At 37.7% G+C, this 27,756-nt stretch overlaps 5 protein-coding genes and 2 pseudogenes across 5 annotated transcripts; all 7 read left to right on the plus strand.

Moving 5' to 3' along the window:
- Positions 1-832: 832 nt before the first annotated feature.
- Positions 833-2,187, plus strand: LOC137724905 (non-functional pseudokinase ZED1-like). The gene has a single exon (XM_068463554.1). The coding sequence runs from the start codon at positions 833-835 to the stop codon at positions 1,787-1,789; it is 957 nt and encodes a 318-aa protein (XP_068319655.1). The 3' UTR covers positions 1,790-2,187.
- A 1,591-nt stretch (positions 2,188-3,778) lies between these two features.
- Positions 3,779-5,892, plus strand: LOC137724906 (non-functional pseudokinase ZED1-like; annotated as a pseudogene).
- Positions 5,790-7,401, plus strand: LOC137727153 (non-functional pseudokinase ZED1-like). Its single transcript, XM_068466089.1, has 2 exons — positions 5,790-5,919; positions 6,334-7,401. Exons 1-2 carry the CDS (start codon positions 5,897-5,899, stop codon positions 7,361-7,363), a joined length of 1,053 nt encoding a protein of 350 aa, XP_068322190.1. The 5' UTR covers positions 5,790-5,896; the 3' UTR covers positions 7,364-7,401.
- Positions 7,402-10,520: 3,119 nt separating this feature from the next.
- Positions 10,521-12,198, plus strand: LOC137727009 (non-functional pseudokinase ZED1-like). Its single transcript, XM_068465963.1, has 2 exons — positions 10,521-10,680; positions 11,095-12,198. Exons 1-2 carry the CDS (start codon positions 10,658-10,660, stop codon positions 12,125-12,127), a joined length of 1,056 nt encoding a protein of 351 aa, XP_068322064.1. The 5' UTR covers positions 10,521-10,657; the 3' UTR covers positions 12,128-12,198.
- Positions 12,199-17,845: 5,647 nt separating this feature from the next.
- On the plus strand, positions 17,846-19,961 carry LOC137722627 (serine/threonine-protein kinase ZRK1-like). Its single transcript, XM_068461680.1, has 2 exons — positions 17,846-18,128; positions 18,477-19,961. Exons 1-2 carry the CDS (start codon positions 18,112-18,114, stop codon positions 19,456-19,458), a joined length of 999 nt encoding a protein of 332 aa, XP_068317781.1. The 5' UTR covers positions 17,846-18,111; the 3' UTR covers positions 19,459-19,961.
- A 798-nt stretch (positions 19,962-20,759) lies between these two features.
- Positions 20,760-22,155, plus strand: LOC137724907 (non-functional pseudokinase ZED1-like; annotated as a pseudogene).
- Positions 22,156-23,131: 976 nt separating this feature from the next.
- LOC137726845 (non-functional pseudokinase ZED1-like) lies at positions 23,132-25,098 on the plus strand. The gene is made up of 2 exons (XM_068465802.1): positions 23,132-23,404; positions 23,817-25,098. Exons 1-2 carry the CDS (start codon positions 23,382-23,384, stop codon positions 24,847-24,849), a joined length of 1,056 nt encoding a protein of 351 aa, XP_068321903.1. The 5' UTR covers positions 23,132-23,381; the 3' UTR covers positions 24,850-25,098.
- Positions 25,099-27,756: the final 2,658 nt, after the last annotated feature.

Consider the following 27,756-nt stretch of genomic DNA (forward strand, 5'->3'; position numbering starts at 1 on the left):
CTAGTTCACTGTTTAAAAACGCACGTCACAAGACTTATTTGAAAGTCCCATTTGCCTGCTAATTGTGGGAGCAAAATATCTATAAAAAAAACATTTACGCGTCTTAAAACGCTCTTCCTTCCTTTAGTTGAAAACATTTCTTTCATCCTTCTTAACTAAGTTCTTTGACTCTTAATAGTAGGGCAAAATGTCCTCTTCTTAGCTAACTTCTTTGACATTTTCGTCCAACACTAATTTTCTATCTCCTTCCCTTTGCTTCCTAAGCCATCCCCACTGCATGTCATTCTAAACAGGGCTGTTTGAACAGCTGCTCTGCTTGCACATTCCAATGCCATCGCAGTTGTCTCGGTTGATGAATCAATCAATTACTGTTCAAATGGCATAATCCGAATCCAGTTCTAAGGGGCCTGACTGGTAATTTATAGAGATTAAAGAGTAAACGATGCCATCCAAATTCTTGTAAGTTCGTTGATTCTATGGTACTTTCCTTAGACATGAGATTTTGCTTTTGATATTTCCTCTTTATTACAACATTACGTAAAATATTAATCCAACCTCAGTGATTTTTTACTAATTGAAGTCTCATATAAATTCTTTTACACGCAAAGTAATGAGAACCTTAAATATTTGAGGCAAAGAAAAATTGAAAGCTGAGATTTCATTGAAGTTCTAAAGAAAATTGAAAATTTCTTGAGAACCGCGAGCGCTTGATTATTTACAATTCCCTATTTTATATTCATTCTTTGTGTTTATGTTTTACCAATTTATACTGTGTAATATATATATATATATATATATTTGTACCAGGTTCTCCTTGCTTCCATGTGTAAGAATGGTGGAAACTGAGAGCTCATTCTTGAAGAATGGAAGCATCTTGTTAGAGGATCTCATTGCTTCTTGTGAGGGCAAATCGAGTCCTATTCGCACTTACTCTGCTGATGAGCTAGTCAAGGCAACCAACAATTTCGATCCTTCTTTCATTATAAGTGAGGATTTATCCTTCAAACTGTTCAGAGGTCTTCTAGATGACCGGTCAATAATCATTAAGAAGTACTTGCATTGGCCCAGTGAAGCTGAAGCTAGGTCCATGGCCATTCGTGATATTATCATATCGATGCAGATGAGTGCGCACAAAAATGCTTTGAAATTGTCGGGCTGCTGCTTAGAGTTCTCTCTACCAGCTCTGGTGCATGAAGATGCAGCAAAAGGAGCTCTCGACTACCATGGAGGTTTAGGGGATACTCGCTCATTACCATGGAAAACTAGACTGCTAATTGCAACGAAAGTAGCTCATGCACTTGCATATCTCCATACCGCCTTTCCCAGGCCCGTCATTCATAGGGATCTAAAGCCCACGTGCATTTTCTTGGACGATAACTATTCTCCCAAACTCTCCAACTTTTCACTATCCATAACGATTCCTCCTAAGCAATTTCATGTTGAAGATGTAGTGAAAGGGACATATAGGTATACTGACCCTACCTACATCGCAACTGGTTACATTACAGAAAAAACTGATGTTTATAGCTTTGGTGTGCTTTTACTTGTATTCTTGATGGGACGAAAAATTAGGGTTGTCGATAAATCAGCAGTAGTAGAAGACCTCACTTCATATGTGGATGCTAATATCCTTAGGGAGCTAAGGGCAGATGAGCAAGCACAACAGCAATTGCAAGCTTTCTTAGCACTGGCATTGTTGTGCACCCAGGACGGAAGGGAATCAAGGCCATGCATGACTGATGTAGCCAAAGAACTTGTACGAATTGAGAAGTCTATTTTGCATTGCTAGATTAACTTGTCCGGATTGGTTGTCATAAAAGGGGATATGTTGGTTCAATAACATTATACGGATCCCTACTTGTATTTGTTTAGCAAGAGATGGTGAAACCTGTAGCTACCAAATTTGCATTCTGTGTATCTCTGTGCTCAACCGTTCCAGGGCAAGTTCGATTAGCATTTTTCTAACAGTGACAAACGAAGATCAATCATTATTACCGTGGAAAACTAAGTTGTGTATTGCAAAGCACCTTGTGAATGCACTTAAATGTAGCTCTATACCACCTTCCTAACCCCATCATTCGTAGATATGTAACACCTGCCATATTTTCCTGGACCGTGACATTGTTCCCAAAACTTCTGTACGCAACTTGTGTTTTTTATACATGATACATGTGTACGACTAAGCTCTCACTGGTGTTCAATGATATATATGCGTTCTGCTGTGCTCTAAGGATATGTGCAGATTAATGGGGAGGTGGGATTGAAAGTGTTGATTAACGTACTTGTTTTCTATTGGTGACAAATTATTTGAAAATTTGGTATAAAATTTGGTCTGCCTAATATTATTCTTTATAATTGATGGTTTGGATCTAAACATTGGGGAATTGTAATCAATCTCAGACAGAGGCTTGCTCCAAATTTCCATTTGTTTTTTATTCTACTGCAGAGCTCAATAGGGCAACCAACAGCTTCGATCCTTTTAGCATTATACAAAAGGATTTACTCTACGGCGTGTTTCAGGGTTTTTTTTTTTTTTTTTTCTCTTTTTAGATGATCAATCAATTATCATTCGGAAATTCGTCACATTGGGATTGGGGTGGCAAGCAGAGGAACTGTCAATGACCCTGCTTCTTCTATGAAACATTCAACCGGTTTTCGGGTGATATGTAAATTTGGAGGTGGGTTATAAGGTGAGATTGTAAGGCCTTTGATGTGTTTTGCGTTGCATGATGGATGAGTGTTTCATGTATATGTGATTTTGACACAGCCTCCTATTTCCTAGTTCCTTCTTTTTTCTTTCTTTCTTTGCAAGTCACCAGTTGTTTTTAGGGGCTTTTAGATCCAGGTCCAAAAATGTAGAGTGTTTTTAAGAGTGAGTCCAGTTATCTAATTATATGTTTTTATTTCTTTTATACTCATTTTATATTTTCTAAAAATATTAAAAATCAATTAAAATCTTCTAATATTATGCATTTTCCAACTCCAAAAGAATATATTTAATATCTTATAACAAAAATACTAATATACTAACATAAATTTATCTACAAAACATTCTACCCTAACTCAAGTAACAAATATATGAATGTATATAATACCTATACGTGAGATATGAAACCTAATTAAAATGTAGAAAAAACATAACATACCTACAAGTAAGACACATTAATCTGTGACAGGTTGATTATAAAAAAAGAATTTGTCATATAAGTAGATAAATATAATTAACCTGTGATATAGGTTGATTATAAAAATTAAAAATAAAATCTATAAATGGGGTTTAAAGTAGGAGGAAGAACGAGAAATAACAAAAAGATAAATAAAAAGAAATAAGCAAAGAGATAATTGGGAAGAAATTTGATTTTTATAATAAATCTTATCATTGAACAGATAACTATTGATAATTAAATAATTAAATATAACAAATTGGACTTATTTTAATAAACTGGACTATTCCTACTATTGGCTCAAAAAATTGGACTTATATCAAGTTTCCCCTTGTTTGTTTGTTTTTGTTTTTATTATGTTTATTTCTTCAGCTGGCTCACCGCCTACTGCACCATGTAATTTCTTAACAGGCCAGGCATCGTTGACGTTGCAAAGCACTATCGATAAACTTCCAATTCTTCAAAACTCTAGTCATCCGTCCTGGGGAGAAATGAAACTGCTAGAGTAGAAGCACTGCTGATCTGCTTGCACAAGTCATCTGACAGCGGACTGCTGGAGAAATCAATCGATCTACTGAGTTGGTGCAGTCTAAATATTATCATACGTTGAAACAATGCCATCAAAACTCCTGCAACTGTAAGTTATCAGCATATTTTAGATTTAATTCCTCTATTTTTGTTTATGGTCTAGAAAGTGCTAACAACCGTTATTTAAAGTCCTCAACTCAATCAAAATTTTCATGTGATGAACCCGAATGTAATCTTTTTCTGATAACATAAAGCATTGAACGAGAGATCTTCCAAAAGTACATAGTACCACATGAATGGGGAAAAAATCAATCTCTAATTCGTTCTTCTTGTTCAGCCAAGTTTACGAGTATAAGTTTTACCCATAGGCTAAGCATGGTATCAGAGCAGGTGTACCGCACTAGATAATTAGGAGATTGTTAACATTTCAACATTTTATTTTCTTTGTTGGCAATGGCAAGTATCAAATAAATATATAGTTTCATTAATTTTTCGTGTGTTACATGTCTATATATATTTGTGCTAGGTTCTCAAAGCTACCATTTTTTAGAAAGAAGAAAAGAGATATCGAGTCATCATACTACAAGAATCCAAAAAAGTTATTATTCTCTTTGCTTCTAGTGATGGAGAATCTCATCCTATTCGTTGTTACTCTGCTAATGACCTCATCAGGGCAACCAACAACTTCAGTCCTTCTCGTATTGTAAAACATGGTCGCATTGCAATACAGGGTCAATTCTACGATATGTTTATGAAATCAAAGTACTGCATTCGGAGCTGGTCAAATGAGGATAGGGATAGGTCTTGCGTTATTCGTGACATTGACATTTCATTACAGATGAGCAACCATGATAATGTTTTGAAACTCTTGGGCTGCGGCTTAGAGTTCCCCATACCAGTGCTGGTGCATGCATACGCAGCAAAAGGAGTTCTCAACCATGATGGAAGTTTAAGAGGGGATAATGAAGATCAAATCATACTACCATGGAACATTAGATTGCGTATTGCAAAGCAGCTTGTCAGTACAGTTTCATATCTCCATACCCCTTTTGCTGAACCCATCATTCAAAGGTATCTAAACCCCAGCTGCCTGTTCTTGGATGATGACTATGTTTCCAAACTTTACAGCTTCTCGCACTCTACAACCATTCCTCCTACGGAATAGGATGTTGAAGATTCTGTGGGAGGGAAACCTGGGTACCTTGAGCCTGCCTACATGCGGCCTGGTCTCATTTCAGAAAAAAAAACTGATGTTTACAGCCTTGGTATTCTTTTAGTTGTTTTACTGACGGGACGAACACCTTGGGAGCAGGTGGAAGGAGTTGAAATAATTCCATATGCTAGTGGTTGTGATGGTCGAATTGGGGAAAATCTTGATCCGAGAATCTATGAGGAAGTGAGGGGAAATGAGCAAGTACAACAGCAGTCGCATGATTTCCTTGAACTGGCATTGCTAGAGAACTCATTCGAATTGAAGAATTTGTTTTGGCCAGCTGGCTTCGATCCACTACATTTGTTATCAAAAGTATTGGATACTGGTTTAACGGCAATTCTAATGTTTGTAATCTGATCGTTCTCTTGGTAGGCCTTTTGTCAAAGGATCAACTATATTTTCCTCCACCATATATATTAATTATCACACCCCCAAAGTCCAAACTCAAGGTTTGAGCCCAATCTTGCATAAGAAGCAGAGCTCATTGAGAGTTTTGTTATATTTTCATGATAATTCCAAGATGGGAGAAAGATAGAGGTTTTCCGCGGTGTACAACTATTGTTACTCAGCAGTTGCATGTTGAAGATGATGTGAATTTGGAGGTGGATTTTGAAGGTGAGATTGTAAGGTCGTTGATGTGTTTTGCCTTGCATGATGGACGAGTGTATCATGTATGTGATTTTGTCACAGCCTCCTATTTCCTAGTTCCTTCTTTTTTTCTTTGCAAGTTGCCAGTTGCCTTTATCATGTGTATTTCTTCGGCCTGGCCCACCGCCTACTGCACCACGTAATTTCTTAGCAGGCCAGGCATCGTTGACTTTGCAAAGCATTACCAATAAACTTCCAATTCTTCAAAACTCTAGTTATCCGTCCGCAGAAGAAAATGAAGCGCTGCTGATCTGCTTGCACAAGACATCCGACAGCGGACTGCTGGAGAAATCGATCGATCTACTGAGTTGGTGCAATCTGAATCTTGTCATACGTTGAAACAATGCTATCAAAACTCCTGCAACTGTGAGTTATCAGCATATTTCAGATTTAATTCCTCTGTTTTTGTTTATGGTCTAGGAAGTGCTATCGACCATTATTTAAAGTCCTGAACTCAATCAAAATTTTCATGTGCTGAATCCGAAGTAATCTTTTTTCGAGAACATAAATTGTTGAACAAGAGATCTTCCAAAAGTATTTAGTACCACATAAATGGGGAAAAAATCATTCTCTAATTCGTTCTTGTTGTTCAGCCAAGTGTAGAGTATAAGTTTTAGCTATAGGCCAAGCATGGTATGAGAGCAGGTGTACCGCACTAGATAATTTTGAGATTTTTAACATTTCAACATTTTGTTTTCGTTGTTGACAATGGCAAGTAAGAAAGATATATACAGTTTCATGAATTTTTTGTGTTACATCGTGTATATATATTTGTGCCAGGTTCTCAAAGCTGCCATTTTTTAGAAAGAAGGAAAGAGAGTCGTCACACTACAAGAATCTAAAAAAGTTATTAGAGGATCTCCTTGCTTCTAGTGATGGAGAATCTCATCCTATTCATTGTTACTCTGCGGATGACCTCATCAGGGCAACTAACAACTTCAGTCCTTCTCGCACTGTAAAACTGGGTTCATACACAATGTTCAGGGGATTTCTGGATGGCCGATCCATTATCGTATCAAAGTACTACATTCGGAACTGGTCAAACGAGGATAGGGATAGGTCTTGCGTTATTCGTGACATTGTCATTTCATTGCAGATGAGCAACCATGATAATGTTTTGAAACTCTTGGGCTGCTGCTTAGAGTTCCCTATACCAATGCTGGTGCATGAAGACGCAGCAAAAGGAGTTCTCAACCCTGATGGAAGTTTAGGTGGGGCTAGTGAAGATCAAATCATACTACCATGGAACATTAGATTGCGTATTGCAAAGCAAGTTGCTAGTGCAGTTTCATATCTCCATACCGCTTTTGCCGCAGCCATCATTCATAGGAATCTGAACCCCAGATGCCTCTTCTTGGATGATGACTATGTTCCCAAACTTTACGACTTCTCGCTCTCTATAACCATTCCTCCTCCGGATTCGGATGTTGAAGGTGCTGTGCAAGGGATGCTTGGGTACCTTGACCCTGCCTGCATGCGGTCTGGTCGCTTTTCAGAAAAAACTGATGTTTACAGCTTTGGTGTTCTTTTACTTGTATTCCTGACGGGACGAAAAACTCTGGACTTTAATCAGGCGGAAGCATATGAATCTGTGATTTCTTATGTTCTTGAATGTGATGGTCAAATCAGGGCGATTGTCGATCCAAAAATCTTTGAGGAGGTGGGGGAAAATGAGCAAATACAACAGCAGTTGCATGATTTCCTAAACCTGGCATTGTTTTGCACTCGAGATAGAATTGAAAGCCGACCAGATATGGTGGATGTGGCTAGAGAACTAGTTCGAATTGAAGAGTTTGTTATGCCCAGCTAGGGGCTAGTTTGGGTTGCCGTGTTTTTTTTTTTTTTTTTTTTTTTAATTTTAAATATTTCTATTGTGCTGTGAGAATAAGTGGTCGTAAAAAAATCAAGTAAGTGTTTAATAAACTATATTGCTAAAAGTTCATTTAGCAAAAATAATAAAAATTGTCAAAGTGTTTGATAAACTTTTATATAAAACTGGTGTAAAATGACACACGTTAGATGTTTCATGAATTTAATTAGGTAGTTAAATATTAGTCAATTTGTTACATGTACTTTTTTCTTCTTCTTATAGCCTCTGTCTTACTTTACCTAGGCCTTATTTTAAATACTTAATATTACAAAATTGCTTTAAAATATTGAAACAAAGGCAGCTAAAAAATGCCGTCAAATATATAATAATAGTCTAATATTCTCGAGTCAATTGAAATACCCTCAACTATATACTACATACTTCAAAGAGATCAGATATTTAATACATTGAAAAATGTATGAAACTATCCAAATTACAATAAAACAAAGAAGAAGAAGGTGAAAGTTTAGAAGGAAATGAAAGCATGTATTAATATCTTCTAAGTTGAAAAAAAATTACAGTAAAGGAGAGCTTCCAATTTATACTAGCCTATCAATAAATAACTAATTTTACAACCTTCTAACGAACTCTTCTAATAGCTTTCATCAACTAGACCAATCTCGACTGTTCAATTATAAACTAATCTCCAATAAAAACATCTTTTAGTACTCCCCATCAATCTCAACATGGGTAACCAAGCTTGAGATTGAAACTTTGCATAACATGACTATGAACTCTCTTGGACATAAGACTACGAAGAGTGCTACGATGTTTCAGAAAAAAACAGAGGACTGTGAAGTCCCACTGCTGCTGTTCAAATGCCAACTGTTATATGAACTCCATTAGAGATTGAGAGAACTGCACCAACCGATCATCACTTGCCTGTAGAAATCTATTGCAATACCACACTGGTAGAAATCTAAACGAACAATGATGACGATCTACTACATCTTCTAAGATCATTTTACACTAACAGAAATCTACTCGACAGTAATATGCTTAAAAGACAAAGCTCAAAGACATGATTGAAATCTCGGGCCTTTCTATTACTCATGATTGGAATCAACCGAGAATCAACTTCAATAACGTTCTCCTGGTGGGATGTGGGCCTTCTTATCACTCATGGCGATTCCCAGTCTTCTCAATCTTAGACAGCTCGAGACGTTTATTGTTCGCGAGGAAGATAACTGCAATTGCTGCATTTCATCGGTATGAAGTCAGCCTCAGGTTCTACAATACCTTTTACGACCGCTGACCAAATATCCAGCCGTGGACCCGGCATCATTTGTTTTATTCCAATGGAGATCTTTGATAGATAGTTGTTTATGGATTTGGATTCCGCCTGAATCCAAATGGTGGAGATCCTAGGAATTCTCATATTCTAACCGTTCATCGTACATCGTGCTTTCAGAAATTATTTGAATTTTATTATTTAAAATTAAACACAAATAGTACCTGACGAAAACTGCTCGCACAATATACGATAAACAACTAAAATGTGAGGATTTCTAAGATCTCCACCATTTGGATCGAGATGGAATCCTCATCCGTTGTTTATGAGAATGCAAACAATGCGGGTGAAATGCCGGATAACCACCTTCTCCATTCTCATGACACGAGCAAATGGAGGAGATGGTCATTTGCCACCTCGTAGGAATATGGACGAATCACCACTAGCGTAAAGATGCTTCTTTTTGCGTTGTGAACCGGTGGTTAATAGAAATGATCAACAAGACGTACTATGGAATCATATCCGCATGTAAAATCTCATGTGTCATTTGAGAAAGAACTAATGTTGATTTTTCATGTGGAAAACAATATTATTATTGGGGTTAATAGATTCTTGTCCAAACTTAAAGAGAAGTTTGTAGTTTCTATTTGTCTTTTTGAAAAAACAAAACAAAAGTGGAGAATTATTGGCACTGGTGGATTCAGGATTCTAACCTTGAATGATCCTAGTATAAAATATTTAAGGATTTTGTAGACGAAAATAGCACACAACGCGCAAAAAAATTTATGTATTTTTTAAACGAAACAATTCGTCGAGCACTTTGTGTATATGTGAGTGGCCTTGTTTTGTTCTTTAGGGATTAGAAGCCTTGCTAAAATATTCAATGTCAATCTTTCTTGACATCCAGTAACTTGAAAGCTCTTTCCTAAGAACAAGTAAATCAAAGGTTTTTTTTTTTTTTTTTTTCTAAGATACTAGTAACTTGAAAGATTTTCTTTCTTATAAGATAGTCATATTAGTAATTTAGTTTTTTTTTTTTTTTTTTTTTTTGAAAACTGGTAGATTAAAACCGGGCGAAGATACCAAATGAAACAATCAAATTATCATTAGGAAATTCATCACATTGTGATTGATGTGGCAGGCACAGGCCTGCTTACCCATTGTGCTGGTTTTCGGGTGATAGGTGAATTTGGAGGTGGATTTTGAAGGTGAGATTGTAAAACCAACTCCAATGGTGGGCTAAAAGCCAAATTACCTCCCAAAATTTCCCTCCAAACCCACTCCAACCCAAAGGGAAAATTTGGGCTAAATGCTAAATGCTAAACCAAGGCCAAATTCCTTCCAAAATTTAGCCCAGAAATCAGAGTGGACTCCACCCAATATTTATCGGAATTTAAATTTTTTTATATTAAAATGTTAATAAAATTAATTTACGATAGTCTACATATTTATTTATTTTTTTTTAAATTAATTTAACAAAAAAAATAGTCTAAGTTCATTCTTTAATAATCCCGGGCTAAAATTTTAAACTAGAACGGTTGGAGTAGAAAAATTGTTTCTGGGCTAAAAGCTAAATTTTTCGGGCTAAAATATTTAGCTTTTAGCCCAACTATTGGAGATGGTCTAAGGTGGTTGATGTGTTTTGCCTTGCATGATGGACGAGTGTATCATGTATGTGATTTTGTCACAGCCTCCTATTTCCTAGTTCCTCCTTTCTTTCTTTGCAAGTTGCCAGTCACCTTTATCATGTGTATTTCTTCGGCCTGGCCCACCGCCTACTGCACCATGTAATTTCTTAGCAGGCCAGGTATCGTTGATTGCAAAGCATTACCAATAAACTTCCAATTCTTCAAAACTCTAGTTCTCCGTCCGCAGAAGAAAATGAAACTGCCGGAGTAGAAGCGCTGCTGTCTGCTTGCACAAGACATCCGACAGCGGACTGCTGGAAAAATCGATCGATCTACTGAGTTGGGGCAATCTGAATCTTATCATACGTTGAAACAATGCTATCAAAACTCCTGCAACTGTGAGTTATCAGCATATTTCAGATTTAATTCCTCTGTTTTTGTTTATGGTCTAGGAAGTGCTATCGACCATTATTTAAAGTCCTGAACTCAATCAAAATTTTCATGTGCTGAATCCGAAGTAATCTTTTTTCGAGAACATAAATTGTTGAACAAGAGATCTTCCAAAAGTATTTAGTACCACATAAATGGGGAAAAAATCATTCTCTAATTCGTTCTTGTTGTTCAGCCAAGTGTAGAGTATAAGTTTTAGCTATAGGCCAAGCATGGTATGAGAGCAGGTGTACCGCACTAGATAATTATGAGATTTTTAACATTTGAACATTTTGTTTTCGTTGTTGACAATGGCAAGTAAGAAAGATATATACAGTTTCATGAATTTTTTGTGTTACATCGTGTATATATATTTGTGCCAGGTTCTCAAAGCTGCCATTTTTTAGAAAGAAGGAAAGAGAGTCGTCATACTACAAGAACCTAAAAAAGTTATTAGAGGATCTCCTTGCTTCTAGTGATGGAGAATCTCATCCTATTCATTGTTACTCTGCGGATGACCTCATCAGGGCAACTAACAACTTCAGTCCTTCTCGCACTGTAAAACAGGGCTCATGTTACGCAATGTTCAGGGGATTTCTGGATGGCCGATCCATTATCGTATCAAAGTACTACATTCAGAACTGGTCAAACGAGGATAGGGATAGGTCTTGCGTTATTCGTGACATTGTCATTTCATTGCAGATGAGCAACCATGATAATGTTTTGAAACTCTTGGGCTGCTGCTTAGAGTTCCCTATACCAGTGCTGGTGCATGAATACGCAGCAAAAGGAGTTCTCAACCCTGATGGAAGTTTAGGTGGGGCTAGTGAAGATCGAATCATACTACCATGGAACATTAGATTGCGTATTGCAAAGCAAGTTGCTAGTGCAGTTTCATATCTCCATACCGCTTTTGCCGGAGCCATCATTCATAGGCATCTGAACCCGAGATGCATGTTCTTGGATGATGACTATGTTCCCAAACTTTACGACTTCTCGCTCTCTATAACCATTCCTCCTCCGGATTCGGATGTTGAAGATGCTGTGCGAGGGATATTTGGGTACCTTGACCCTGTCTACATATGGTCTCGTCGCATTTCAGAAAAAACTGATGTTTACAGCTTTGGTGTTCTTTTACTTGTATTCCTGACGGGACGAAAAGCTGTGGACATTAATCAGGCGGAAGGATATGAATCTGTGATTTCTTATGTTCTTGAATGTGATGGTCAAATCAGGGCGATTGTCGATCCAAAAATCTTTGAGGAGGTGGGGGAAAATGAGCAAATACAAAAGCAGTTGCATGATTTCCTAAACCTGGCATTGTTTTGCACTCGAGATAGAATTGAAAGCCGACCAGATATGGTGGATGTGGCTAGAGAACTTGTTCGAATTGAAGAGTTTGTTATGCCCAGCTAGGGGCTAGCTTGGGTTGCTGTGTTTTTATTTTTTTTTATTTTTTTTTTTTTAAAAAAAAAAAACTATTTCTATTGTGCTCTGAGAATAAGTCATCGTAAAAAAATCAGGTAAGTGTTTAATAAACTATATTGCTAAAAGTTCATTTAGCATAAAAAAAATATATATATCAAAGTGTTTGGTAAACTTTTATACAAAACTGGTGTAAAATGACACATGTTGGATGTTTCATGAATTTAATTAGGTAGTTAAATATTAGTCAATTTGTTACATATACTTTTTTCTTCTTCTTATGGTCTCTGTCTTGCTTTACCTAGGCCTTATTTTAAATACTTAATATTACAAAATTGCTTTAAAATATTGAAATAAAGGCAGCTAAAAAATGCCGTCAAATATATAATAATAGTCTAATATTCTCGAGTCAATTGAAATACCCTCAACTATATACTACATACTTCAAAGAGATCAGATATTTAATACATTGAAAAATGTATGAAACTATCCATATTACAATAAAACAAAGAAGAAGAAGATGAAAGTTTAGAAGGAAATGAAAGCATGTATTAATATCTTCTAAGTTGAAAAAAAATTACAGTAAAGGAGAGCTTCTAATTTATACTAGCCTATCAATAAATAACTAATTTTATAACCTTCTAACAAACTCTTCTAATAGCTTTCATCAACTAGACCAATCTCAACCGTTCAATTATAAACTAATCTCCAATAAAAACATCTTTTAGTACTCCCCATCAATCTCAACATGGGTAACCAAGCTTGAGATTGAAACTTTGCATAACATGACTGTGAACTCTCTTGGACATAAGACTATGAAGAGTGCTACGATGTTTCAGAAAAAAACAGAGGACTGTGAAGTCCCATTGCTGCTGCTCATTTTATGCAGTTAAAGTCCTCGCCATCCCTTCTTTGGTGAATAGTTGAAGGAGGATTGGATTTTGTTTGTAGCCTCAAGCATGGACTATGAGGCACGTTCAAGGGCCAACTGTTATATGAACTCCATTAGAGATTGAGAGAACTGCACCAACCGATCATCACTTGCCTGTAGAAATCTATTGCAACACCACACTGGTAGAAATCTAAACGAACAATGATGACGATCTACTTGACAGTAATATGCTTAAAAGACAAAGCTCAAAGACATGATTGAAATCTCGGGCTTTTCTATTACTCATGATTGAAATCAACCGAGAATCAACTTCAATAACGTTCTCCTGGTGGGATGTGGGCCTTCTTATCACTCATGGTGATTCCCAGTCTTCTCAATCTTAGACAGCTCGAGATGTTTATTGTTCGCGAGGAAGAATGTCTGCAATTGCTGCATTTCATCGGTATGAAGTCTGCCTCAGCTTCTACAATACCTTTTACGACCGCTGACCAAATATCCAGCCGTGGACGCCGCATCATTTGTTTTATTCCAATGGAGATCTTTGATAGATTGTTGTTCATGGATTTGGATCCCTGGATCCAAATGGTAGGGATCCTAGGAAGTCTCACATCCTAACCGTTTATCGTACATCGTACGCTCAGAAATCATTTAAATTTTATTATTTAAAATTAAACACAAACAGTATCTGACGAAAACTGATCACACAATATACGATTTATCTTTTGGAACCTACTCAAGCTAGCCCACAGGAAATTTATCAAATGAAAATGCAAGAACAAAATATTAAAGACACAAAGATTTTAACGAGGTTCCTCTACAGTCAGTGTAACTGGAGTACGTCCTCGGAGCAGTAGGAGCTCACCCAATAATCCACTATCAACCAAATGGGAGTTTACAAAGTGTTGGTGATCTCACAACCCAAAAGCCCAATACACCCAATAGCTCTCACACACCAAAGAAACAAATAGAGGAAGAAATATAATGAATAATTTCTTCTCTATACATATAGCTCAAAGCTATTACAACAACAACTACTTTGGTAGATGATTACTAACCAAAGAGAGGAGCTCTTTTCAAATGGGGAATGCGGCACCCCTTCTTCTCTGCTTCTGCAATCAGAAAATACTCTCTGCAAAAAAGAACTCTTTCTTCTCTCTTTCTTTTTGCCAAAACCGAAACACACAGCTCTCTTTCTTCTCTCCCTCTTTTTCTTCTCAACCGAAAACAAATGAGCTCTCACTTTTTTCTCTTTGTTCAAAACCAACTTATCTTTTCTTTAATGAAACAACACTCACGGGTGTTGAAGAAGAGAACAAAACTTTTTCAAAAGAAAGGTCTTTTCCCTTATTTTCCTCCCCAAAACAAGGAATGTGTTTCCACCTTTGGATTGTTTAATCACCTAAAGTTTTCTTGGACATTTGTCCACTTGGCCACTTGGCCAATTATTCAACAATCTCCACCTTGGCCAAGTTCCGAAAAACGCCATGATAAGCCAAACAACACAATTAACACACAACATCACTCCCAATCACTAGCAAGAGAACAACTCATGCCGAGCCAAATGCTCCAAAACTCCTACTGCTCAACGCCTTCTTTATATAGGCAAAATGTGAGCCAAGTTCAAGCAATGAACAAACTTGGCTACACCAACAACCTTAGTCAACATATCAGCAGGGTTGTCTTTAGTTGGAATCTTCTGGAGAATGATTTCTCCTTCACCAACAACTTCACGAACAAAGTGATAACGCACATCTATGTGCTTGGTCCTCGCATGATGAACCTGATACTTAGCCAAATAAATGGCACTCTGACTATCACAATGTACCTCCACCTGCTTCTGATCAACCCCCAAATCTCTAATCAGTCCATGTATCCAAATGGCCTCCTTTATAGCTTCAGCAACTGCCATATATTCAGCCTCTGTAGTAGACAAGGCAACAGACGACTGCAAAATGGACCTCCAACAAACTGGCCCTTTAGCCATAGTAAACACATAGCCTGTAGTAGACTTCCTTCCATCCAGATCACCTGCATAATCTGAATCAACATAACCAGCTGCAAAATGACCAATACCAGAGTCATCTCTCTCAAAGCATAAACCAACGTCTCGAGTACCATGGAGATATCTCAATATCCACTTAGCTGCATTCCAATGCTCTTTACCAGGATTATGCATATATCGACTCACCATGCCAACTGCATGAGCAATATTCGGTCTAGAGCATACCATTGCATACATCAAACTACCAACCAAATTTGCATATGGTATATTTTTCATTTGTAGCTTCTCTTGATCAGTTTTAGGACATTGTAGAGAACTTAATTTAAAATGAGGAGCCAAAGGAGTACTAACCGGTTTGGTTGAATCATGAACTCCAAACTTCCGAATCAACTTCTCAAGGTATTGTCTTTGATTCAAGCATACCAAACCTTTCTCTCTGTCTCTAGTGATCTCCATGCCAAGGAACTTCTTTGCTTCACCAAGATCCTTCATCTCGAACTCATTCTTCATTTGCTTCTTCAATTTCTCAATCTCTTCGACATTCTTTGAGGCAATCAACATATCATCAACATATATCAACAAATAAATGAAAGACCCATCTTGCAACTTCTTGAAGTACACACAATGATCATATTGACTTCTAGAATAATTTTGGCCTCTCATAAATTTATCAAACCTCAAATACCATTGTCTTGGAGATTGCTTCAAGCCATAAAGTGATTTCTTCAACTTGCAAAACAAATTTTCTTTCCCTTTCACTTTATACCCATCCGGTTGACACATATAAATCTCTTCATTCAAATCACCATGTAGGAAAGCCGTCTTCACATCGAGTTGCACAAGCTCAAGATCATATTGTGCAACAAGAGCTAACATAATACGAATTGAGGAGTGCTTCACAACTGGAGAAAATATTTCGTTGTAGTCAATGCCCTCCTTTTGTGCATACCCTTTAGCAACTAATCTTGCTTTGAATCTCACATTGCTTTTCTCATCAGCATCTTCCTTCTTGGCATACACCCATTTGCAACCAATAGCTTTCTTACCCTTAGGCAATTTAGCTAACTCCCAAGTCTTGTTCTTCAAGAGAGAATTCATCTCATCACCCATGGCATTGCACCACTTCTCATTTTCCTCACTCTCAATGGCTTCCTCAAAATTGGATGGAATCTCATCAGTGATAATAGGAAGAGCAAAAGCAACATAGTCACTATACCGAGTTGGCTTGGTAATATTTCTCTTTCCTCTGTTCTTAGCAATAGACTCTTGAGGTGAAACTTGCTCTTCAACTTGAAGTACGTCCTCGGAGCAGTAGGAGCTCACCCAATAATCCACTATCAACCAAATGGGAGTTTACAAAGTGTTGGTGATCTCACAACCCAAAAGCCCAATACACCCAATAGCTCTCACACACCAAAGAAACAAATAGAGGAAGAAATATAATGAATAATTTCTTCTCTATACATATAGCTCAAAGCTATTACAACAACAACTACTTTGGTAGATGATTACTAACCAAAGAGAGGAGCTCTTTTCAAATGGGGAATGCGGCACCCCTTCTTCTCTGCTTCTGCAATCAGAAAATACTCTCTGCAAAAAAGAACTCTTTCTTCTCTCTTTCTTTTTGCCAAAACCGAAACACACAGCTCTCTTTCTTCTCTCCCTCTTTTTCTTCTCAACCGAAAACAAATGAGCTCTCACTTTTTTCTCTTTGTTCAAAACCAACTTATCTTTTCTTTAATGAAACAACACTCACGGGTGTTGAAGAAGAGAACAAAACTTTTTCAAAAGCAAAGGTCTTTTCCCTTATTTTCCTCCCCAAAACAAGGAATGTGTTTCCACCTTTGGATTGTTTAATCACCTAAAGTTTTCTTGGACATTTGTCCACTTGGCCACTTGGCCAATTATTCAACAGAAAATACTTGGCCTTGAGAACAGAGGCCTAGAGCGAATTTGGCTCCACAATCATCTTCCAACATTGCTTAGTATGGAGAGCATCATTAAATTTTTTAAAGCATCTGAAACCCATTCCCTCATCATTTTTCGGGCAGCCCATTAGGCATTTTGAGACCCAATGAATTTTTTTTTCACCATTTTTCTGCCCCCACCAGAACTCCATAATCATAGAATCCAATTCATTACAAACTGTATCCTGAAATCTAAATAAGTTCATTGGGTAAGCAGGGATGGCTTGGGCCACAACTTTTATCATGACCTCTTTGCCAGCTTGGGATAAGGTGCACTACTTCTAGCCTTGGATTTTCCCCATCATAATACCTTTCACATAAGCAAGGCCTTGGCATTTGGATCGACCCCAGATAGCTGGAACCCTCAGGTAGGTCCCCAAATTAGTCACCACTGGTACACCAAGAATATTCCCCAACTCATCTGAAACTGCCGCAGGGGTATTGGCACTAAAGAACATACACAATTTCTGTAAGTTTACTGCCTGGCCGGAAGCTGCACAGTAATCTTCAATAAGCCGATCAAATCCTTGACAGTTTGGTCTATCAGCCTTTAGGAATATGAAAGTATCATCAACAAAAAAGATATGGGAAATGGATGGGTTATGATGACTTATCTGAACCTCTGCAGCTTGTTAGTCTCCGTAGCAAGGCTTATCATCCTTGAGAGGACATCACTAACCATCAAAAACGCACGTCACAAGACTTGTTTGAAAGTCCCATTTGCCTACTAATTGTGGGAGCAAAATATCTATAAAAAAAAACATTTAAGCGTCTTAAAACGCTCTTCCTTCCTTTAGTTGAAAACATTTCTTTCATCCTTCTTAACTAAGTTCTTTGACTCTTAATAGTAGGGCAAAATGTCCTCTTCTTAGCTAACTTCTTTGACATTTTCGTCAAACACTAATTTTCTATCTCCTTCCTTTTGCTTCCTAAGCCATCCCCACTGCATGTCATTCTAAACAGGGCTGTTTGAACGGCTGCTCTGCTTGCACATTCCAATGCCATCGCAGTTGTCTCGGTTGATGAATCAATCAATTACTGTTCAAATGGCATAATCCGAATCCAGTTCTAAGGGGCCTGGCTGGTAATTTATAGAGAGATTAAAGAGTAAACGATGCCATCCAAATTCTTGTAAGTTCGTTGATTCTATGGTACTTTCCTTAGACATGAGATTTTGCTTTTGATATTTTCTCTTTATTACAACATTACGTAAAATATTAATCCAACCTCAGTGATTTTTTACTAATTGAAGTCTCATATAAATTCTTTTACACGCAAAGTAATGAGAACCTTAAATATTTGAGGCAAAGAAAAATTGAAAGCTGAGATTTCATTGAAGTTCTAAAGAAAATTGAAAATTTATTGAGAACCGCGAGCGCTTGATTATTTACAATTCCCTATTTTATATTCATTCTTTGTGTTTATGTTTTACCAATTTATACTGTGTAATATATATATATATATATATATTTGTACCAGGTTCTCCTTGCTTCCATGTGTAAGAATGGTGGAAACTGAGAGCTCATTCTTGAAGAATGGAAGCATCTTGTTAGAGGATCTCATTGCTTCTTGTGAGGGCAAATCGAGTCCTATTCGCACTTACTCTGCTGATGAGCTAGTCAAGGCAACTAACAATTTCGATCCTTCTTTCATTATAAGTGAGGATTTATCCTTCAAACTGTTCAGAGGTCTTCTAGATGACCGGTCAATAATCATTAAGAAGTACTTGCATTGGCCCAGTGAAGCTGAAGCTAGGTCCATGGCCATTCGCGATATTATCATATCGATGCAGATGAGTACGCACAAAAATGCTTTGAAATTGTCGGGCTGCTGCTTAGAGTTCTCTCTACCAGCTCTGGTGCATGAAGATGCAGCAAAAGGAGCTCTCGACTGCCATGGAGGTTTAGGGGATACTCGCTCATTACCATGGAAAACTAGACTGCTAATTGCAACGAAAGTAGCTCATGCACTTGCAAATCTCCATACCGCCTTTCCCAGGCTCGTCATTCATAGGGATCTAAAGCCCACGTGCATTTTCTTGGACGATAACTATTCTCCCAAACTCTCCAACTTTTCACTATCCATAACGATTCCTCCTAAGCAATTTCATGTTGAAGATGTAGTGAAAGGGACATATAGGTATGCTGACCCTACCTACATCGCAACTGGTTACATTACAGAAAAAACTGATGTTTATAGCTTTGGTGTGCTTTTACTTGTATTCTTGATGGGACGAAAAATTAGGGCTGTCGATAAATCAGCAGTAGTAGAAGACCTCACTTCATATGTGGATGCTAATATCCTTAGGGAGGTAAGGGCAGATGAGCAAGCACAACAGCAATTGCAAGCTTTCTTAGCACTGGCATTGTTGTGCACCCAGGACGGAAGGGAATCAAGGCCATGCATGACTGATGTAGCCAAAGAACTTGTACGAATTGAGAAGTCTATTTTGCATTGCTAGATTAACTTGTCCGGATTGGTTGTCATAAAAGGGGATATGTTGGTTCAATAACATTATACGGATCCCTACTTGTATTTGTTTAGCAAGAGATGGTGAAACCTGTAGCTACCAAATTTGCATTCTGTGTATCTCTGTGCTCAACCGTTCCAGGGCAAGTTCGATTAGCATTTTTCTAACAGTGACAAACGAAGATCAATCATTATTACCGTGGAAAACTAAGTTGTGTATTGCAAAGCACCTTGTGAATGCACTTAAATGTAGCTCTATACCACCTTCCTAACCCCATCATTCGTAGATATGTAACACCTGCCATATTTTCCTGGACCGTGACATTGTTCCCAAAACTTCTGTACGCAACTTGTGTTTTTTATACATGATACATGTGTACGACTAAGCTCTCACTGGTCTTCAATGATATATATGCGTTCTGCCGTGCTCTAAGGATATGTGCAGATTAATGGGGAGGTGGGATTGAAAGTGTTGATTAACGTACTTGTTTTCTATTGGTGACAAATTATTTGAAAATTTGGTATAAAATTTGGTCTGCCTAATATTATTCTTTATAATTGATGGTTTGGATCTAAACATTGGGGAATTGTAATCAATCTCAGACAGAGGCTTGCTCCAAATTTCCATTTGTTTTTTATTCTACTGCAGAGCTCAATAGGGCAACCAACAGCTTCGATCCTTTTAGCATTATACAAAAGGATTTACTCTACGGCGTGTTTCAGGGTTTTTTTTTTTTTTTTTTTTCTCTTTTTAGATGATCAATCAATTATCATTCGGAAATTCGTCACATTGGGATTGGGGTGGCAAGCAGAGGAACTGTCAATGACCCTGCTTCTTCTATGAAACATTCAACCGGTTTTCGGGTGATATGTAAATTTGGAGGTGGGTTTGAAGGTGAGATTGTAAGGCCTTTGATGTGTTTTGCGTTGCATGATGGATGAGTGTTTCATGTATATGTGATTTTGACACAGCCTCCTATTTCCTAGTTCCTTCTTTTTTCTTTCTTTCTTTGCAAGTCACCAGTTGTTTTTATTATGTTTATTTCTTCAGCTGGCTCACCGCCTACTGCACCATGTAATTTCTTAACAGGCCAGGCATCGTTGACGTTGCAAAGCACTATCGATAAACTTCCAATTCTTCAAAACTCTAGTCATCCGTCCTGGGGAGAAATGAAACTGCTAGAGTAGAAGCACTGCTGATCTGCTTGCACAAGTCATCTGACAGCGGACTGCTGGAGAAATCAATCGATCTACTGAGTTGGTGCAGTCTAAATATTATCATACGTTGAAACAATGCCATCAAAACTCCTGAAACTGTAAGTTATCAGCATATTTCAGATTTAATTCCTCTATTTTTGTCTATGGTCTAGAAAGTGCTAACGACCGTTATTTAAAGTCCTGAACTCAATCAAAATTTTCATGTGATGAACCCGAATGTAATCTTTTTTTGATAACATAAAGCATTGAACGAGAGATCTTCCAAAAGTACATAGTACCACATGAATGGGGAAAAAAATCAATCTGTAATTCGTTCTTCTTGTTCAGCCAAGTTTACGAGTATAAGTTTTACCCATAGGCTAAGCATGGTATCAGAGCAGGTGTACCGCACTAGATAATTAGGAGATTGTTAACATTTCAACATTTTATTTTCGTTGTTGGCAATGGCAAGTATCAAATATATATATAGTTTCATTAATTTTTCGTGTGTTACATATGTCTATATATATTTGTGCTGAGTTCTCAAAGCTACCATTTTTTAGAAAGAAGAAAAGAGATATCGAGTCGTCATACTACAAGAATCCAAAAAAGTTATTAGAGGATCTCTTTGCTTCTAGTGATGGAGAATCTCATCCTATTCGTTGTTTCTCTGCTGATGACCTCATCAGGGCAACCAACAACTTCAGTCCTTCTCGCATTGTAAAACAGGGTCGCATTGCAATACAGGGTCAATTCTACGATATGTTTATGGTATCAAAGTACTGCATTCGGAGCTGGTCAAATGAGGATAGGGATAGGTCTTGCGTTATTCGTGACATTGACATTTCATTACAGATGAGCAACCATGATAATGTTTTGAAACTCTTGGGCTGTGGCTTAGAGTTCCCCATACCAGTGCTGGTGTGTGCATACGCAGCAAAAGGAGTTCTCAACCATGATGGAAGTTTAAGAGGGGATAATGAAGATCAAATCATACTACCATGTAACATTAGATTGCGTATTGCAAAGCAGCTTGTCAGTACAGTTTCATATCTCCATACCCCTTTTGCTGAACCCATCATTCATAGGTATCTAAACCCCAGCTGCCTGTTCTTGGATGATGACTGTTTCCAAACTTTTCAGCTTCTCGCACTCTACAACCATTCCTCCTACGGAATAAGATATTGAAGATTCTGTGGGAGGGACCCCTGGGTACCTTGACCCTGCCTACATGCGGCCTGGTCTCATTTCAGAAAAAACTGATGTTTACAGCTTTGGTATTCTTTTAGTTGTTTTACTGACGGGACGAACACCTTGGGAGCGGGTGGAAGGAATTGAAATAATTCCATATGCTAGTGGTTGTGATGGTCGAATTGGGGAAATTCTTGATCTGAGAATCTATGAGGAAGTGAGGGGAAATGAGCAAGTACAACAGCAGTCGCATGATTTCCTTGAAAGGATCAACTATATTTTCCTCCACCATATATATTAATTATCACACCCCCAAAGTCCAAACTCAAGGTTTGAGCCCAATCTTGCATAAGAAGCAGAGGTCATTGAGAGTTTTGTTATATTTTCATGATAATTCCAAGATGGGAGAAAGATAGAAGTTTTCCGCGGTGTACAACTATTGTTACTCAGCAGTTGCATGTTGAAGATGATGTGAAACGACATACTGTACGCTGAACCTACTTACATGGAAACTGGGTACATTACAGAAAACTTGAGGTGTATTTTGTCTAATTAATACTACTAACATTGTTATCCATCTCATTTGTTAACATCAGAGGGTATCGATTCAACCACGGAACTAGCTTCTAGTATAGAACTTTGGTCATTCATTGTTCAATTGTTAAGCTCCCTGTATTCTCGTATCTGGCCTTGCATCGCTTTTGTCTTTGATGCAAAAAAGCAAAAACGATGCCATCCAAAATTTTGTAAGTTCTGGTTTTCATCATTGCATTTGGCTTTCTTTGGTTCACACTTGGCGTTTAGTAAACAACAAAACAAGGTAGTCAAATTAATGCATCAAAGCTTTTTTCGACAACATTCTGTAAAATTGTAATCAATCTCAGACAGAGGCTTGCTCCAAATTCCCATTTGTTTTTTATTCTACTGCAGAGCTCAACAGGGCAACCAACAACTTCGATCCTTTTAGCATTATACAAAAGGATTTACTCTATGGCCCGGGTGTTCTAGACGATCAATCAAATTATCATTAGGAAATTCATCACATTGTGATTGGTGTGGCAGGCACAGGCCTGCTTACGCATTGTGCTGGTTTTCGGGTGATAGGTGAATTTGGAGGTGGATTTTGAAGGTGAGATTGTAAGGCCGTTGATGTGTTTTGCCTTGCATGATGGACGAGTGTATCATGTATGTGATTTTGTCACAGCCTCCTATTTCCTAGTTCCTTCTTTCTTTCTTTGCAAGTTGCCAGTTGCCAGTTGCCTTTATCATGTGTATTTCTTCGGCCTGGCCCACCGCCTACTGCACCATGTAATTTCTTAGCAGGCCAGCCATCGTTGACTTTGCAAAGCATGTCCAATAAACTTCCAATTCTTCAAAACTCTAGTTCTCCGTCCGCAGAAGAAAATGAAACTGCCGGAGTAGAAGCGCTGCTGATCTGCTTGCACAAGACATCCGACAGCGGACTGCTGGAGAAATCGATCGATCTACTGAGTTGGTGCAATCTGAATCTTATCATACGTTGAAACAATGCCATCAAAGCTCCTGCAACTGTGAGTTATCAGCATATTTCAGATTTAATTCCTCTGTTTTTGTTTATGGTCTAGGAAGTGCTATCGACCATTATTTAAAGTCCTGAACTCAATCAAATTTTCCATGTGCTGAATCCGAAGTAATCTTTTTTCGAGAACATAAATTGTTGAACAAGAGATCTTCCAAAAGTATTTAGTACCGCATAAATGGGGAAAAATCATTCTCTAATTCGTTCTTGTTGTTCAGCCAAGTGTAGAGTATGAGTTTTAGCTATAGGCCAAGCATGGTATGAGAGCAGGTGTACCGCACTAGATAATTTTGAGATTTTTAACATTTCAACATTTTGTTTTCGTTGTTGACAATGGCAAGTAAGAAAGATATATACAGTTTCATGAATTTTTGTGTTACATCGTGTATATATATTTGTGCCAGGTTCTCAAAGCTGCCATTTTTTAGAAAGAAGGAAAGAGAGTCGTCATACTACAAGAATCTAAAAAAGTTATTAGAGGATCTCCTTGCTTCTAGTGATGGAGAATCTCATCCTATTCATTGTTACTCTGCGGATGACCTCATCAGGGCAACTAACAACTTCAGTCCTTCTCGCACTGTAGAACAGGGTTCATTTTACGCAATGTTCAGGGGATTTCTAGATGGCCGATACATTATCGTATCAAAGTACCACATTCGGAACTGGTCAAACGAGGATAGGGATAGGTCTCGCGTTATTCGTGACATTGTCATTTCATTGCAGATGAGCAACCATGATAATGTTTTGAAACTCTTGGGCTGCTGCTTAGAGTTCCCTATACCAGTGCTGGTGCATGAATACGCAGCAAAAGGAGTTCTCAACCCTGATGGAAGTTTAGGTGGGGCTAGTGAAGATCGAATCATACTACCATGGAACATTAGATTGCGTATTGCAAAGCAAGTTGCTAGTGCAGTTTCATATCTCCATACCGCTTTTGCCGGAGCCATCATTCATAGGCATCTGAACCCCAGATGCCTGTTCTTGGATGATGACTATGTTCCCAAACTTTACGACTTCTCGCTCTCTATAACCATTCCTCCTCCGGATTCGGATGTTGAAGATGCTGTGGGAGGGACACTTGGGTACCTTGACCCTGCCTACATGCGGTCTGGTCGCATTTCAGAAAAAACTGATGTTTACAGCTTTGGTGTTCTTTTACTTGTATTCCTGACGGGACGAAAAGCTCTGGAATTTAATCAGGCGGAAGGATATGGATCTGTGATTTCTTATGTTCTTGAATGTGATGGTCAAATCAGGGCGATTGTCGATCCAAAAATCTTTGAGGAGGTGGAGGAAAATGAGCAATTACAACAGCAGTTGCATGATTTCCTAAACCTGGCATTGTTTTGCACTCGAGATAGAATTGAAAGCCGACCAGATATGGTGGATGTGGCTAGAGAACTTGTTCGAATTGAAGAGTTTGTTATGCCCAGCTAGGGGCTAGTTTGGGTTGCTGTGTTTAAAAAAAAAAAAAAAAAAAAAAAAAAAAACTATTTCTATTATGATGTGAGAATAAATCGTTGTAAAAACAAATCAGGTAAGTGTTTAATAAACTATATTGCTAAAAGTTCATTGAGCAAAAAAAAAAAAAAAAGTGTCAAAGTGTTTGGTAAACTTTTATATAAAGTTGGTGTAAAATGACACATGTTGGATGTTTCATGAATTTAATTAGGTAGTTAAATATTAGTCAATTTGTTACATATACTTTTTTCATCTTCTTATAGTCTCTGTCTTACTTTACCTAGGCCTTATTTTAAATACTTAATATTACAAAATTGCTTTAAAATATTGAAATAAAGGCAGCTAAAAAATACCGTCAAATATATAATAATAGTCTAATATTCTCGAGTCAATTGAAATACCCTCAACTATATACTAAATACCTCAAAGAGAAAAGATATTTAATACATTGAAAAATGTATGAAACTATCCAAATTACAATAAAACAAAGAAGGTGAAAGTTTAGAAGGAAATGAAAGCTTGTATTAATATCTTCTAAGTTGAAAAAAAATTACAGTCAAGGAGAGCTTCTAATTTATACTAGCCTATCAATAAATAACTAATTTTACAACCTTCTAACAAACTCTTCTAATAGCTTTCATCAACTAGACCAATCTTGACCGTTCAATTATAAACTAATCTCCAATAAAAACATCTTTTAGTACTCCCCATCAATCTCAACATGGGTAACCAAGCTTGAGATTGAAACTTTGCATAACAAGACCATGAACTCCCTTGGACATAAGACTATGAAGAGTGCTACGATGTTTCAGAAAAAAACAGAGGACTGTGAAGTCCCACTGCTGCTGCTCATTTTATGCAGTTAAAGTCCTCGCCATCCCTTCTTTGGTGAATAGTTGAAGGAGGATTGGATTTTGTTTGTAGCCTCAAGCATGGACTATGAAGCACGTTCAAATGCCAACTGTTATATGAACTCCATTAGAGATTGAGAGAACTGCACCATAGAAATCTAAACGAACAATGATGACGATCTACTTGACAGTAATATGCTTATCAAAGACATGATTGAAATCTCGGGCCTTTCTATTACTCATGATTGAAATCAACCGAGAATCAACTTCAATAACGTTCTCCTGGTGGGATGTGGGCCTTCTTATCACTCATGGCGATTCCCAGTCTTCTCAATCTTAGACAGCTCGAGATGTTTATTGTTCGCGAGGAAGAATGTCTGCAAGTGCTGCATTTCATCCGCATGAAGTCTGCCTCAGCTTCTACAATACCTTTTACGACCGCTGACCAAATATCCAGCCGTGGACCCCGCATCATTTGTTTTATTCCAATGGAGATCTTTGATAGATAGTTGTTTATGGATTTGGATCCCTGGATCCAAATGGTAGGGATCCTAGAAAGTCTCATATCTTAACCGTTTATCGTACATCATACGTTCAAAAATCATTTGAATTTTATTATTTAAAATTAAACACAAATAGTATCTGATGAAAACTAACCGCACAATATACGATAAACAATTAGGATGTGAGGATTTCTAAGATCCCCACCATTTGAATCTAGATGTGATCCTCATCCTTGTTTATGAGAAAGCAAACAATACGGGCGAAATGCCGGATAACCACCTTCTCCATTCTCATGACACGAGCAAATGGAGGAGATGGTCATTAGCCCTCGTAGGAATATGGACGAATCACCACTAGCATAAAGATGCTTCTTTTTGCGTTGTGAACCGGTGGTTAATAGAAATGATCAACAAGTCGTACTATGGAATCATATCCGCATGTAAAATCTCAAGTGTCATTTGAGAAAGAACTAATGTTGATTTTTCATATGGAAAACAATATTATTATTGGGGTTAATAGATTCTTGTCCAAACTTAAAGAGAAGTTTCTAGTTTCTATTTGTCTTTTTGAAAAAACAAAACAAAAGTGGAGAATTATTGGCAGTGGTGAATCCAGGATTCTAACCTTGAATGGTCCTAGTATAAAATATTTAAAGATTTTGTAGACGAAAATAGCACACAACGCGCAAAAAAAATTCTGTATTTTTTTAAACGAAACAATTCGTCGAGCACTTTGTGTATATGTGAGTGGCCTTGTTTTGTTCTTTAGAGATTAGAAGCCTTGCTAAAATATTCAATGTCAATCTTTCTTGACATCCTGTAACTTGAAAGCTCTTTCCTAAGAACAAGTAAATCAAAGGGATTTTTTTTTTCCTAAGATACTAGTAACTTGAAAGATTTTCTTTCTTATAAGATAGTCATACTAGTAATTTAAAATGTTTTATTTATTTATTTATTTATTTTTAGAAAACTGGTAGATTAAAACTGGGAAAAGAAAGATGCCAAACAAAACATACAGAGCCTACAACGAGGCAAGCAAACATGAAACAAAGAAATAGACAAAGGGCAATGGTGAGAGTTAAGAGGAGACGCAGTAACCAAGTTAGCGTGTTGCCCTCACCAAAGCCCCCCGAACCCTAAGGAGGGCAAGGTAATCCGTCATTGTGAAGGACATGAACAAGCGAAGATGGGGGTTTGTTAACCCAAGAAACATCACACATCTTCGAGCTTCTCTGCAACGCCAAAGCATCTGTCGCCAAATTGGCTAGTCTTGGGATCCAAGACCAGCGACAGTCCTAGAAAGAATTTCCTAGTCTTTTAGCTTTCACTAAGTAAGGTAAAGCTTCCCATCTACCTTTGTCAAGTGAGTCCACCAGAGATGAGATAGACTCATGGGAATCAGACTCCACAACCACCTTACTAAGCCTCAGCCAAAGACCAAATTCACACCCTTTGAGGATAGCCATTGTTTTTTCCGCACCAGCACAAGGGGCTCGAATAGCGTACCTGATCGTGGCCACAAAAGAGCC

The sequence above is a fragment of the Pyrus communis genome, chromosome 2, assembly GCF_963583255.1.
Source record: "Pyrus communis chromosome 2, drPyrComm1.1, whole genome shotgun sequence".
Lineage (NCBI taxonomy): Eukaryota > Viridiplantae > Streptophyta > Magnoliopsida > Rosales > Rosaceae > Pyrus > Pyrus communis.

Bases quoted from the DNA above. Each gene is read 5' to 3' on its own strand.
- LOC137727153 (XM_068466089.1), top strand. From the start codon at position 5,897: ATGCTATCAAAACTCCTGCAACT. The intron at 5,920-6,333 runs GTGAGTTATCAG...TATTTGTGCCAG, and splicing joins CTATCAAAACTCCTGCAACT to GTTCTCAAAGCTGCCATTTT.
- LOC137724905 (XM_068463554.1), top strand. From the start codon at position 833: ATGGTGGAAACTGAGAGCTCATTCTTGAAGAATGGAAGCATCTTGTTA.
- LOC137727009 (XM_068465963.1), top strand. From the start codon at position 10,658: ATGCTATCAAAACTCCTGCAACT. The intron at 10,681-11,094 runs GTGAGTTATCAG...TATTTGTGCCAG, and splicing joins CTATCAAAACTCCTGCAACT to GTTCTCAAAGCTGCCATTTT.
- LOC137726845 (XM_068465802.1), top strand. From the start codon at position 23,382: ATGCCATCAAAGCTCCTGCAACT. The intron at 23,405-23,816 runs GTGAGTTATCAG...TATTTGTGCCAG, and splicing joins CCATCAAAGCTCCTGCAACT to GTTCTCAAAGCTGCCATTTT.